Below are 13849 nucleotides of genomic sequence, written 5' to 3'. Positions count from 1 at the left end.
TCAGACTATGGACCTGCTTGTATCCCTGTTCCATTTGGGACTGGGGGGCTTCATGTGGTACCTTTGCGGATACTTCCATCGGGAGAGTGCTCAAAGTCTCCGGTGGTCAGCAGGAAGCAAGCTCTGTCCCGGGCGTACTTCTCCCTCCCTCCAGGCGTGACCGGCTGGTTCTCCTCCGGGGACAAGGCCTGGTCAATGGTCGGACAATCCTCATTGGCCAGGGCAGCGTTGGCGGCATCCCCGTTTTGCTTGGGATCTTGCAGGCCGAAGGAAAGGAAGGAAAACACACACACACACACACACACAAAGGATTACTCGTTAAAAATCACACGGATTCCCTCAAAGCATTGTACTGGAGACGCTGAGTAGGTTTCCATTCAGTAATGGTGTCCATATAATGCAAGTACAAACCCTTAAATATGGCAAAACAATGTATTCCTTCACAGGATGGAACATTTATTGACCATGAGGTGAGTGAATCGCTCGGCCATTTTAGAAGAAAGTTGCCCAGCCAATGGCACCCACATCCCATCAATAAATATTAACAAAATATTTGATGTGGAGTTGCCGGTGTTGGACTGGGATAGGCACAGTCACGTAGTCTCACAGCACCAGGTTAAAGTCCAGCAGGATTATTTGGTATCACGAGCTTTTGGAGCACTGCTCCACTCATCTGAGGAAGGAGCAGCACTCCGAAAGCTCGTGCTACCAGATAAGCCTGTTGGACTTTAACTTGGTGTTGTGGGACTTCTTACTGAACAAAACATTTGGTACACTCTCCCACCCCTTTAAGGAAGGGAATTGGCCATCCCGAACTAGGTCTGGGCCTACACGTGACCCCAGTCCAAAAGAAAAGGGAAGGTGATGTCAACTGCTCCCCCACCCTCCCAAGAGTGACTCACTACTCTTGATGGGTAATGAATCTCAGCCTACCTCCCCAAAAATAAATGATATGAAAGAATAGATGATTCCTCCAAGTCAACCTTTTTTTTCATTCATTTGTGGGACATGGGCATCGCTGGCTGGACCAGTATTTATTGCCCATCCCTAGTTACCCAAGGGTAGTTGAGAGTCAACCACATTGCTGTGGCTCTGAAGTCACATCTAGGCCAGACCAGGTAAGGACAGCAGATTTCTCTCCCTAAAGGACATTATTGAATCAGATGTGTTTTTCCGACAATCAACAATGGCTTAATGGCCATCAGTCGGTCCTAGATATGTTTTATTGGATTCAAATTCTACAATCTGCCTTGGCGGGATTCGAACCCGGATCCCCAGAACATTGGCTAAGTTTCTGAGCAATAATTCCACTAGGCCAAAGCCTCCCCGCTGCTGTGGGTCTGGAGTCACACATCGGCCAGACCAGTTAAGGATGGCAGATTTCCTTCTCTAAAGGACATTAGTGAACAAGCTGGATTTTTATGACAATCATGGTTACCATTAGAGCCATAGACGTTTACAGCATGGAAACAGGCCCTTCAGTCCATCTTATCCTTGCTGCCTTTTTTTTAAACACCTGAACTAATCAAATTAGCGGTACCACCTTTTCAGATTTATTAATTGAATTTAAATTTAGTGGTATTTGAACCTGGGTCCCCTGAATATTAGTCCGGGCCTCTGGATTACTAATCCAGTGACATTACCACTACACCACCATCTCTCCAAGGTAATTGGAAAAGAATATATGCTACTTGGGTTTATAAATAGTATAAAAGCAAAGAGATCTTTGAACTTCGCAAGGCACTGATTGGGACTCTGTTGCAGTGGTGTGGGAGCCACACTTAAGCAAAGATACACAGGCCTCTGTAGGGGCCCACAGGAGTTTTACCAGAGACATGGGATAATTTGGAAAAGTTTGGACTGTTCTCCTCAGATCAAGGAAGTTTAAGAGGGACAAACTTAATGGTAAGTTTTGATATGGGCAGCACGGTGGTTAGCACTGCTGCCTCACAGCTCCAGGGACCCGGGGTTCAATTCCGGCCTTGGGTGACCATCAGTGTGGAGTCTGTACGTTCTCCCCGTGTCTGTGCGGGTTTCCTCCAGGTACTACAGTTTCCTCGCATGCTCCAAAGGTGTGCAAGTTAGGTGGATTGGCTGCGCTAAATTGACCCTCAGGGCAGAATTTTACTGTCCCGCCTGCCATGGGAATCATAGTTGGCTGGACACGGACCATACAACGGTCTGTCGACCTTGGGCAGGGTTTTCCAGCCTTGTGGCCAGAAAATCCCGCCCTTAGTGTCAGGGGGACTAGGAGGGTCAGTGCATGGGAGAAAGGGCCTGGATGGGTTGTTGCTGGTACAGATTCAATGGGCCAAGTGGCCTCCTTCTGCACTGGAGTGATTCTATGATAAGAGTAACGAGAAAATACACTGGTAATTGAGTCAATGACCTGATGGACAGATTCAAAATCATTGGCAAAAGATCAAGTCAGGAGCTGAGATTTCTTTTCCATTCAGAGAGTTATTGGGATCTGGAAGGTTCAACCTCAAAAAGTGGTGGGCGCTGATTCCATTACTCATTTTGATCGAGAGTTGGACAAGTGTGAGGGACGTCCAGACAAATAGCTGGGCTATTTGGAACCAAGCATGGCTGCTCTTTCAAAGGTAGAATGGGCCGAATGGCCTCATTTGCTGGAAATACCAAGGAATCTATAAGGATCAAAGGGTGAGAGCTTACAGCTGTCAGGGAGGATGGAACAAGTTGACTTTTATTTGTTAAGGAAAAAAAGAGAACTGACTCATCAAAGAACTTTCAAACTACGAAAACGGGTTGAACTAGTTGTTTGTGGAAGGAATGGTTCCAGATTTGGGAGAATCCAACACTGGGGATTATTAATACACAAAAGTTACTGAAAAATCCAATTGGAGGAATGTCTTTCAAATATATCCTTGCACCCTTGGCAGCAAACATGCAAATAGTCCACCCATTTCAGCACCCACATTGTCTAACTGAAACGTACCCTTGCGCACAAGGGGTCAGTTAGCTCAGTTGGATGGATGACTGATTTATGATGTGGAGTGACACCAACAGCAAAGGTTCAATTCCTGCACCAGCTGAGGTTATTTGTGAAGGCCTCTGGCCTGAGGTGTGGTGATCCTCAAGTTAAATCACTACCAGTCAGCTCTCTCCCTCAAAGGGGACAGTGGCCTACGATCATCTAGGAATATGGTGACTTGATCTTTACACACATTCAGAGAGGTATATAAAACACTGTGTATCACACTGCCCAGTCCATATACATCGCTGTGCAACAAAACTATCCAGTTCATATACCTCTGATATTTAATATGTTGCACAGTGTGTACACAATATTGAACACAAAACACTCAGCACATCTAACAGCATCCATGGGGAGAGAGAGACAGAGTTAATGTGTGGGACTTCCTGCCCCCGGTGATGGGACCATCTGCTCTCAATGGGTTTCCCAATCTTGGTACCCTCCGCCCGCTAGGGGAACCCACGACGGGACCAGATATCCCTTTTTCATCAGAACTGGAAAAAGTTAGAGATGTAGCCAGTTTTAAACAAGTCCCAAGGCAGCCAGGGAGGGAGGGGATTGTGAATGGAAGAACAGAAGGGGTAGGATGAAAGAGCTGCACATCTCGGGACACTAAGGGGATAATTTAACACGGCCAATCCACCTAACCAACACATCCTTAGACACTAAGGGGCAATTTAGCCTGGCCAATCCCCCCTAACCTACACGTCCTTGGACACTAAGGGGAATTTAGCATGGCCAATCCACCTAACCAGCATGTCTTTTGCACTGTGGGAGGAAACTGGAGCACCCGGAGGAAACCCATGCTGACATGGGGGGAACGCACAAACTCCACACAGGCAGTGACTCGGGTCCCTGGCGCAGTGAGGCAGCCCTGCTAACCAGTGTGTCAATGTGCCACCCATCCCACAAGTGAACTTTAAAAAAACCTGCAGTTCAAAAGGACGAGAGGGGATCTGATTGAGGATTATAACATTTTAAAAGGGGTTGATGAAGTAAATGTAGACCAAATGTTTCCCCTTGTGGGGCAATCTCAAACAAGAGGTCACAGGGATAGGTTGAGAGATTTAAAACTGAGATGAGGGGGAACTATTTCTCACGGGGGGGGGTGGATTTGTGGAACTCGCTGCCCCAGAGCATGGTGGAGTCTGAATCATTGAATGGTTTCAAGGAGGAGATGGATATATCTCTGATATTGAAAAAGGGATAAGGGGATATGGGGAACATGCGGATTTGAGACCAGGGAGAGATCAGCCATGATCTGAATGAATGGCGGAGCAGGCTCGAAGGGCTGAATGTGCCTACTTTGCCTGTGTTCCGAGCCAGGAAGGGGTATTTGGTGAGCAGATTTTCCGCGGCAAATGTGCTCTCGAAATATTTTGAAGAGTACCATGGACGATAAGAATCATTCCTCGTCTCAGTGATACTGTTGGGTGGGTCCTGGGATGAGGATACAATCCCTCCAATACAGGACAAACCGGTTGCTGAACAGGAGCCTGGTGTATGAATGAGAACATACACTCCGGGTAGGGACTGACTCAGTGTTTTACTGATTAGAATGGTTTTTAATACTTATAGGATTAAAGTCAGACCACTCTGCTATTGCTAATATTCATTTATATAGGGGATATTTTAACCCATGAGTATACTAAAAGTAAAATTGAAATTTAATTTTGATATTGCCTTCTTCATCCTTTCATGCCCCATACCTGCTCAAAATCTGTTAGAACGCTAATGTTTCCTGATTCTCACTCCACAGGGATTGCCAGACCCACCGAGTGCTTCCAGCATTTTCCGTTTCTAATTTAGATCTCCAAGTTTTCTTTAGCTTTTCTGTCCAGTCCATGTACCTCGGCCTCTGCACCACCCAGTTCCATACACACACTGCGGTAATACTTGTCACGTCCAGACACTTCTCCAGCGTAACAGCTTGGTGTGGTTCCTGCTCTGACCAAGACCGCAAAAAACTACAAAGGGTCGCGAACGTAGCCCAGTCCAACAGGCAAACCAGCCTCCCATCCATTGACTCTGTCTACACTTGCAGCTGCCTCGGCAAAGCAGCCAGCGTTATCAAGGACCCAGACATTCTCTCTTCCACCTTCTTCCATTGGGAAAAAGATACAAAAGTCTGAGATCACGCACCGACTGACTCAAGAACAGCTTCTTCCCTGCTGCCATCAGATTTTTGAAAGATTCTATCATATATTAAGTTGATCTTTCTCTACGTCCTAACTATGATTGTAACACTACATTCTGCATCCTCTCCTTTCCTTCTCTATGAGCAGTATGCTTTGTCTGTACAGTGCGCAAGAAACCATACTTTCTACTGTATATTGATACAAGTGGCAATAATAAATCAAATCAGTTTCTGTGCTGTATTGAATACACCACCCATTGTCCTGTCTAATCAGATACCCATGGGGATTTCATAGAATCGTAGAATCCCAACAGTGCAGAAGGAGACCATTTGGCCCATCACGTCTGCACCAACAACATTGCCACGCAGGCTCTATCCCTATCATACTTACCCTGACACTAAGGGATAATTTACCATGGTTAATAAACCTAACCATCACATCTCTGGAATGTGGGAGGAAACCGGAGCACCTGGGGGAAACCCACGCAGGCACGGGGAGAACGTGCAGACTCCGCACAGATCGTGACCTAAGCCGAGAATTGAACCTGGGTCCCTGGTACTATGGCCACAGTGCTAACCACTGTGCCATGACGTGGGCATCACCGTAATTTCCCTTCAGAAGGTGGGTGGTGAGCCACTTTCTTGACTTGCCAGATCATCGAACAGGGCAGTTCTGGATCAGTGGTATCAGACATAAACCAGACCAGGTAAGACCGGCACACAGTCTCCGCTACATTTAAAGTGGTGGGATTGTCCAGTCGTGTTCACCCGAGACCTGAAATCCCCGTCCGAGATCAACAGACCTTTAAGTGGCCCATCCGACCCACCGCAGGGACTGAGAAATTTACCCCAAGATCACAGCTATCAATCTTTTTAATTCCAGATCTATAAGGGGTGGCACAGTGGCACAGTGGTTAGCACTGCTGCCTCACAGCACCGGGGGCCTGGGTCCAATTCCGGCCTCAGGTCACTGGCTGTGCGGAGTTTGCACATTCTCCAAATGTGTGCATGGGTTTCCTCTAGGTGCTCCAGTTTCCTCCTACATTCCAAAAGGTGATTGGCCATGCTAAATTGCCCCTTAATGTCCAAAGATGTGCAGGTTAGGTGGATTGGCCATGCTAAGTTGCCCCTTAGTGCCCAAAGATGTGCAGGTTAGGGGCATTGGCCATGCTAAATTGCCCCTTAATATCCCAAGATGTGCAGGTTAGGGGGATTAGCAGGGTAAATGCATAGGGTTATGGGGAGGTGGGCCTGGATAAGGTGCTCTGTCGGAGAGTCAGTGAAGACTCGATGGTCTGAATGGCTCCTTCTGCACTGTTGGGATTCGATTCTATGATTGGTCAGTCGAATTCAAATTCTTCAGCTGCCATGGTGGGTTTTGAACTCGTGTCTCTGGGGTGCTTTGATTATTGGTCCCATAACATCACCTCGATGCTACCATTCCTCACCAAACACACTGTCACTCAGCTCCAATGCGTGACAGCACTTTGTCCAGTCCTCACAAACATCTATGTAGCACACTGTTCAGGAAATACACCTCGTAGCTGTGCAACACACTGTAATAGAATCCCTACAGTACAGGAGGACATTCAGCCCATCATGTGTGCACCAATAACAATCTTCATCCAAACCCTATCCTTGTAACTCCACGTAATCCCCCTGACACTGAGGGGAAATCCTACCCAAACCTGTTCCCCGTAACCCCAGGTATTTACCTCACTAATCCTCCTAACCTACACATTTTGGGCCACTAGGGGGCAATTTAGGATGGCCAATCCATTTAACCCAGAAATCTTGGGACACTAAGGGACAATTTAGCATGACTAATCCCTCTAACCTATGCACCTTGGGACGCTAAGAGGCAATTTAGGATGGCCAATCCATTTAACCTAGGGAATCTTGGGACACTAAGGGGCATTTTAGCCTGACTAATCCATCTAACCTACACATCTTTGGAGTGTGGGAGGAAACCAGAGCACCCGGAGGAAACCCACGCAGATACGGGGAGAACATGCAAACTCCACACAGTCACCAGAGGCAGAATGGAACCCGGGTCCCTGGCGCTGTGAGGCAGCAGTGCTAACCAGTGTGCCACCGTGCCACCCTGTCAACATACATTTTCCTGTATAAAGCAACGTGTATTGTCCATTTTGTGTAGATCCCACCGACCAGCCCATGAACTTCCGGAACAGGAGAAGGCCATTCAGCCCCTCAAGCCTGGTTCCTCCACTTAATAAGATACATGGATAACTTGTGAACCAACTTCATTTGCCTCGCTCATATCCCAAGCTAACAAAAAAATGATCGGTCTCAGATTTAAAAATTATCTTGTATCCACTGCCATTTTCAAAGTGAGTTCCAAATTTCAGATACCCTTTTTGTGTAGAAGTCTTTCGCTCCTGTGAGATCTGCCTCTAATTCTCACCACTGGGCAGTGCGTTGGCACAGTGGTTAACATTGTTGTCTCACAGCATCAGAGACCAGGATTTGATTCCCAGCTTGGGTCACTGTCTGTATGGAGTCTGCATGATGTCCCCGTGTCTGCGTGGGTTTCCTCCAGGTGCTCTGGTTTCCTCCCACAGTCCGAAAGATGTGCAGGTTAGATGGATTGGTCGTACTAAATTGCCCCTTAGTGTCCAAGATGTGCAGGTTAGGGGGATTGGCCATGCTAAATTGCCCCTTAGTGTCCAAAGATGTGGTGGTTAAGGTGCATTGGCCATGCTAAATTCTCCCTCAGTGTATCCAAACAGGCGCCGGCGTGTGGCGACAAAGGGATTTTTGCAGTAATTTCATTACAGTGTTAATGTGAGTCTACTTGTGACACCAATAAATAAACTTTGAACTAATTGGTACACTAGTGCCTCCTTGTCCTGGATGCCCCAACCAGTGGAAGCAAGTTCTCTCTCTATACAATATCTTTTCCCTCTTGAAAACATTGAGCAAATCTCTCCATGACCTTCTAAATTTGGGGGAAACTCAGCGAAATCTAGGCAATGTCTCCTCCAGGTCCTGGTCCCATTGTGGGAAACATTCGCTGTGTTCCCTCTAAGTCCTTTCCCTGAGACGTACTACCCAGAGCTGCTCACATTAACTCCAGCCTATCTAAGCCTTGTGAATCTGTAGCAATAATATCTACTTCCGTTATATTGGAGTCCTCCAAATATATTCATTCCACAAACTTTTTCAATTACTTTCTGCACTGATGGGAGGTGATGGCCTAGTGGTATTATCACTAGACTATTAATCCAGAAAACTCAGCTAATGTTCTGGGGACTTGGGTTCAAATCCTGCTACGGCAGATGGTGGAATTCAAATTCAATTTTTTAAATATCTGGAATTAGGAATCTACTGATGACCATGAAACCATTGTTGATTTTTGGAAAAAAAACCACCTGGTTCACTAATGTCCCTTTAGGGGAAGGAAATCTGCCATCCTTACCCGGTCTGGCCTACACGTGACTCCAGAGCCACAGCAGCATGGTTAATTCTTAACTGCCCCTCTGAAACGGCCAAGCAAACCACTCAGTTAGTGGGCAATTAGGGATGGGCAATAAATGCTGGCCCAACCACAATTCGTGAACAAAAATAACAAAAAAATAAGGTGCAACTTTAGCTAACAGTCTCTTAAGATTGGATCCACACCTACTCCCTCCACCACCGATGCTCAGTAGCAGCAGTGTGTGCTATCTACAAGATGCACTGCAAAGATCCTTAAACAGCACCTTCCAAACTCCCAGCCACTGCCCTCAGCGCCTGCAGGTTCCCCTCTGAGCCACTCACCATCCCAACTTGGAAATATATCGGCCGTTCCTTCACTGTCGCTGGGTCAAAATCCTAGAAACCCCTCCCTAATGGCATTGCGGGTCAACCCATGTGGGCTGTTCAAGAAGGCAGCTCACCACCAGCTTCTCAAGGGCAACTAGGGATGGGCAATAAATGCTGGCCTAGCCAGTGATGTCCATGTTCCACAATTTAATTTTTAAAGAAAGAGGCACTTGATCAAGTGCATTTGAAGGGATGAAATCCATAGACACTCCCTCCCACCCATCTTTATACCCCACATATTATCTCTTCTAAAATATACAATCTGCTTGCAGACACCCCCTGTGGCTGTTTGGGGTGGATCTTTCTCTTGTGGCTGCAGTATGAGAGTCAGAGAGCAGGTATCTTTCTGTCTCTGTCTAGCGGGGTTAAAAGCCTGGGAACGTAGCACCCACGTGAGCATTCCTATTTATGCTGATTCTGAAGATGGATTTATGTCTATGAGGATATTGCTTACATTGGAACTATAGAAGTGGATAGCTTTTAAGCACCATACTTTTTACTTAGCATCAGGACTCCAGGGTAAGAATTATACATATTTAAGTATTTTAATGGGTAAAAATTGTGCTTTTTTCTTGTTATGTTCTAACTGTGTTCTCAAATAAACTTTGTTTGATAAAAGCTCCATAGTGGGTCACTAGAATCATACCTGGAATGAAACACCTTATGCTCACCTGAATGTCAAAAACAAAAACAGCTGGAGGGTGATCTGAAGGGGGAGGCTGGGCAATGGAGGCTGGCTGATAGCAGCTGAGGCAGTGACAGGTCTCTGCTGCCCTCAGAGCACAGAAACACAGAGCACAGGGAGGTACAGTGGCACAGTGGTTAAACTGCTGCCTCACAACTCTAGGGACCTGGGTTCAATTCCCGACTTGGGTCACTGTTTACGCGGAGTCTGCACATTCTCCCCGGGTTTCCTTCGGGTGCTCCGGTTTCCTCCCACACTCCAAAAGTGCGCAAGTTAGGTGGATTGGCCAGGCTAAATTAGTGTTCCGGGATGTGTAGGTTGGAGGGATTAGCAGGGTAAATATATGGGATTATGGGGATAGGGCATGGGTGGGATTGTTGCCAGTGCAGACTCAATGGGCCAAATGGCCTCCTTCTGCACTGTACCATTTCTATGACCCCTTGGGGTCTAAGCTAATTTCACAATATACAAAGTACAAAGAAAAGTACAGCACAGGAACAGGCCCTTCGGCCCTCCAAGCCTGCGCCGATCATGATGCTTGCCTAAACTAAAACCGCGCAGAGTCCAATCCCTTCCATTCCCATCCTAATCATGTATTTGTCTAGTTACCCCTTAAATACCACTATTTATTTATTTATTTATTCAAGAGCTCTGAGAGCAACTTGAGTTAAGGTCTTTGCTCAGCGAGAGGCCTACCTGCCCTGTTGATCTCGATGACCTCTTCCTGAGCTAATGGGCAGGAATCACTCTGGGCACTCCTCTGGGGGGACTTGATGTCAGGCTTGCAGTAGTTGGGAGAACCTGGCTGGGGGGCCCGAGGGATGTGCTTGTTCTTCTTCTTTGGTAGTTTCTGCTTGGCCATAGCCAAGGAATAGTACATGCCAAAGTTATTGACAATAACGGGTACGGGCATGGCGATGGTCAACACGCCAGCCAAAGCACAGAGAGCGCCCACCAACATGCCTGACCAGGTCTCAGGATACATGTCCCCGTAGCCCAGGGTCGTCATGGTGACCACGGCCCACCAGAAGCCGATGGGGATGTTCTTGAAGGTGGTATGCTTGCTGCCTGTTATGTCTTCCGGGTCGGCCCCTATCCTCTCCGCGTAGTAGATCATGGTGGCGAAGATCAGGACTCCCAGGGCCAGGAAGATGATGAGCAGGAGAAACTCGTTGGTGCTTGCCCTCAGCGTGTGACCCAGCACTCTCAGCCCAATGAAATGGCGGGTGAGCTTGAAGATGCGGAGGATTCGGACAAAGCGCACGACACGCAGGAAGCCCAGGACGTCCTTGGCGGCCTTGGACGAGAGTCCGCTCAGGCCGACCTCCAGGTAAAAAGGGAGGATGGCCACAAAGTCAATGATGTTGAGGGTGTTCTTGATGAACTCCTTCTTATCCGGACAGAACATAATGCGCATCAGGAACTCAAAGGTGAACCAGATGACGCACATCCCCTCCACGTAGGTGAGGAAGGCCTCAGTCTCAATCTCCACGTCCTCCACCACATTGGTAATGTTCCCCATGGTGATGTTCTCCGTCTTGTTAACCAGGTGGTTAAATGCTTCATGCGTCTCAAGGCAAAAGGTGGTGATGGATATCAAGATGAAGAACAGTGATGCAAATGCCACATACTGTGAAGAAAGAAAGAGAGGTGTTAAAATAAACACAAAACTCTGATCACCAATGCATCACCATGGTAACAGTGAACACAAAGCCCTCTCAGTAACAATTTATAGAACCAGGTTTGCGGTGCAGAGTCAATGCAAAATTACAAGGTGTGCAAGGGGGCGGCACGGTGGCAAAGCGGTTAGTACTGCTGCCTCACAATACCATCTATCCAGGTTCAATTCCCAGCTTGGGTCACTGTCTGGGTGCACACTCTCCCCGTGTCTGCACGGGTTTCCTCCAGGTGCTCCAGTTTGCTCCCACAGGATGAAAGGCACGCTGGTTAGGAGTGGACTCGATGAGCCGAATGGCCTAATTCTGCTCCCATATACTCGAGCAGAAAAGGGTAAGGTGGCAACTGAGTGCTGTGAGTTTGTTCCAGATCACAGACGACCTGAGTATCACCACCAGAATTCGTTCTGTTGGGCAGCACGGTGGCACAGTGGTTAGCACTGCTGCCCCACAGCGCCAGGGACCTGGGTTCGATTCCCAGCTTGGAGCACTGTCCACGTGGAGTTTACACATTCTCCCTGTGTCTGCATGGGTTTCCTCAGTTTCCTCCCAGTCTGAAAGACGTGCTGGTTATGTGGATTGGCCATGCTAAATTGTGCCTTACTGTCCAAAGATGTGCAGATTAGGTGGATTGATCATAGAATATTGCCCCTTAGTGTCAGGGGGATTGGCAGAGTAATTATATGGTGTTGCTGGGGCTGGGCCTAGGTGGGATTGTTGCTGGCACAGGCTTGATGGGCCAAACGGCCTCCACCTGCACTGTGGGATTCTATAAGACTTCCTCAGAGTTTGCACATTCTCCCCGTGTCTGTGTGGGTTTCCTCCAGGCGCTCCAGTTTCCTCCCACAGTCCAAAAGACGTGCTGGTTAGGGTGCATTGGCCATGCTAAATTCTCCCTCGGTGTACCCAAACAGGCACCACAGTGTGGCCACTAGGGGTTTTCACAGTAACTTCATTGCCTACTCATGACTAATACATAACCTTTAGCTTTATAGTGTGGAAGGAGGCCATTTAGCCCAACAAGCCTGCGCCAACAACAATCCCATACAAGTCCTGACCCCATAACCCCACCCTATTTACCCTCATAATTCCCCCTGACACTAACAGACAATTTAGCATGACCAATCCACCTAATCTACACGCCTTTGGACTGTAGGAGGAAACCGGAGCACCTGGAGGAAACCCACACAGACACAGGGGGATCGTGCAGATTCTGCACTGACAGTGACCCAAGCTGGGAATCGAACCCGGGTCCCTGGCGCTGCGAGGCAGCAGTGCTAACCACGGTGCTACCGTGCCGCCAACAGAATGAATTAAGGCGGTGATACTCAGCGATGTAGAACAAGCTCACAATATTCAGTTCCACGCTATACAAAAAGAGATATCAGGTATAGAAGCAGAATTAGGCCATTCGGCCCACCGAGCCTGCTCTGCCATTCGATCAAGGCTGATACGTTCCTCATCCCCATTTTCCTGCCTTCTCCCCATAACCCTTCACCCCATGACCCATTAAAAATGTCTAACTCCTCCTTAACTTTACTCCCTGTCCCGGCATCCACCACACTTTGGGGCAGCGAATTCCACAGATTCACAACCCTTTGGGAGAAGTAGTTTCTCCTCGACTCTGTTTTAAATTTGCTGCCCCTTATCCTGAGACTCTGACCTCTCGTCCTAGAATGTCCCACAAGAGGAAGCATCCGCTCCACATCCACTTTATCCACACCTTTTATCATCTTGTAAACCTCAATCTGATCTCCCCTCATTGTTCTAAGTTCCAGAGAGTGTCGGCCTAAACTGTTCAATCTCTCTTCATATGACAAACCCCTTTTCTCTGGAATCAATGTAGTGAACCTCCTCTGAACCGCCTCCAGCGTCACTACATCTTTCCTCAAAAAAGAGGACCAAAACTTGAATCAAAGTCTTATACAGCACTGAAAGAGGCCATTTGGGCCATTACTCCTGTGCTGGCACTGTGGATCATTCCTTTTTAAACATATATTCAACTCCCTCTTGAACGCAATTGATTCTACGTCCATCTACCTCACAGACAGCGCAGTCCCAATCCCAGTGACTCACGTTACATCAGGATAAAACTCACTTCTCCATCTTTTTTGCCAACTACCTTTGACCTGTGTCTACTGCTTAACCACTCTCCTGCCAGTGAAAAGTTTCTCCCCTCTGTCAAAATCCCTTCTAGGCACCTCTATGAATTCTCTCCTCAAGTTCCAAGTTTCGAATTGTCCTTTTTTACTGTATAACACAAGGCCAAAGTAAGGCCAAATCATCCTTTCCATTTGTATCACAGCTTGGTATGGGTTCCTGCTCTGTCCAAGACTGCAAGGAACTACAAAAGGTCATGAACGTAGCCCAAATCATCACGCAAACCAGCCTCCCATCCATTGACTTGGTCTACACTTCCGCTGCCTCAGCAAAGCAGCCACATAATTTAGGGCCCCTCCCACGCTCCCCCCCCATCCCCGGACATTCTCTCTTCCACCTTCTTCCATAGGGAAAAAAATCTGAGGCCA

The 13849-nt window shown here is 47.6% G+C and overlaps 1 protein-coding gene across 2 annotated transcripts in view; it reads right to left on the bottom strand.

Annotated features, from left to right (window-relative positions):
* Positions 1-13849, bottom strand: part of LOC145361481 (voltage-gated potassium channel KCNC1-like) — a 57938-nt gene that overhangs the window by 20313 nt on the left and 23776 nt on the right. Inside the window, exons 2-3 of one of the 2 annotated variants that reach the window (XM_080217290.1) lie at positions 10342-11275; positions 62-256 (exon numbers count right to left, since the gene is read on the bottom strand). In XM_080217290.1, coding sequence (XP_080073416.1) covers positions 62-256; positions 10342-11275 — 1129 coding nt within the window. Of the gene's footprint in view, positions 1-13; positions 257-10341; positions 11276-13849 lie in introns of both variants that reach the window. The other variant, XM_080217291.1, reaches the window with a different exon arrangement.

The sequence above is a fragment of the Carcharhinus amblyrhynchos genome, chromosome 35 (genome assembly GCF_965287045.1).
Source record: "Carcharhinus amblyrhynchos chromosome 35, sCarAmb.v2.hapA, whole genome shotgun sequence".
NCBI classification, from domain to species: domain Eukaryota; kingdom Metazoa; phylum Chordata; class Chondrichthyes; order Carcharhiniformes; family Carcharhinidae; genus Carcharhinus; species Carcharhinus amblyrhynchos.
The sequence above is the reverse complement of the archived record's forward strand: the minus strand, read 5'-3'. Positions and strand labels throughout refer to the sequence as shown.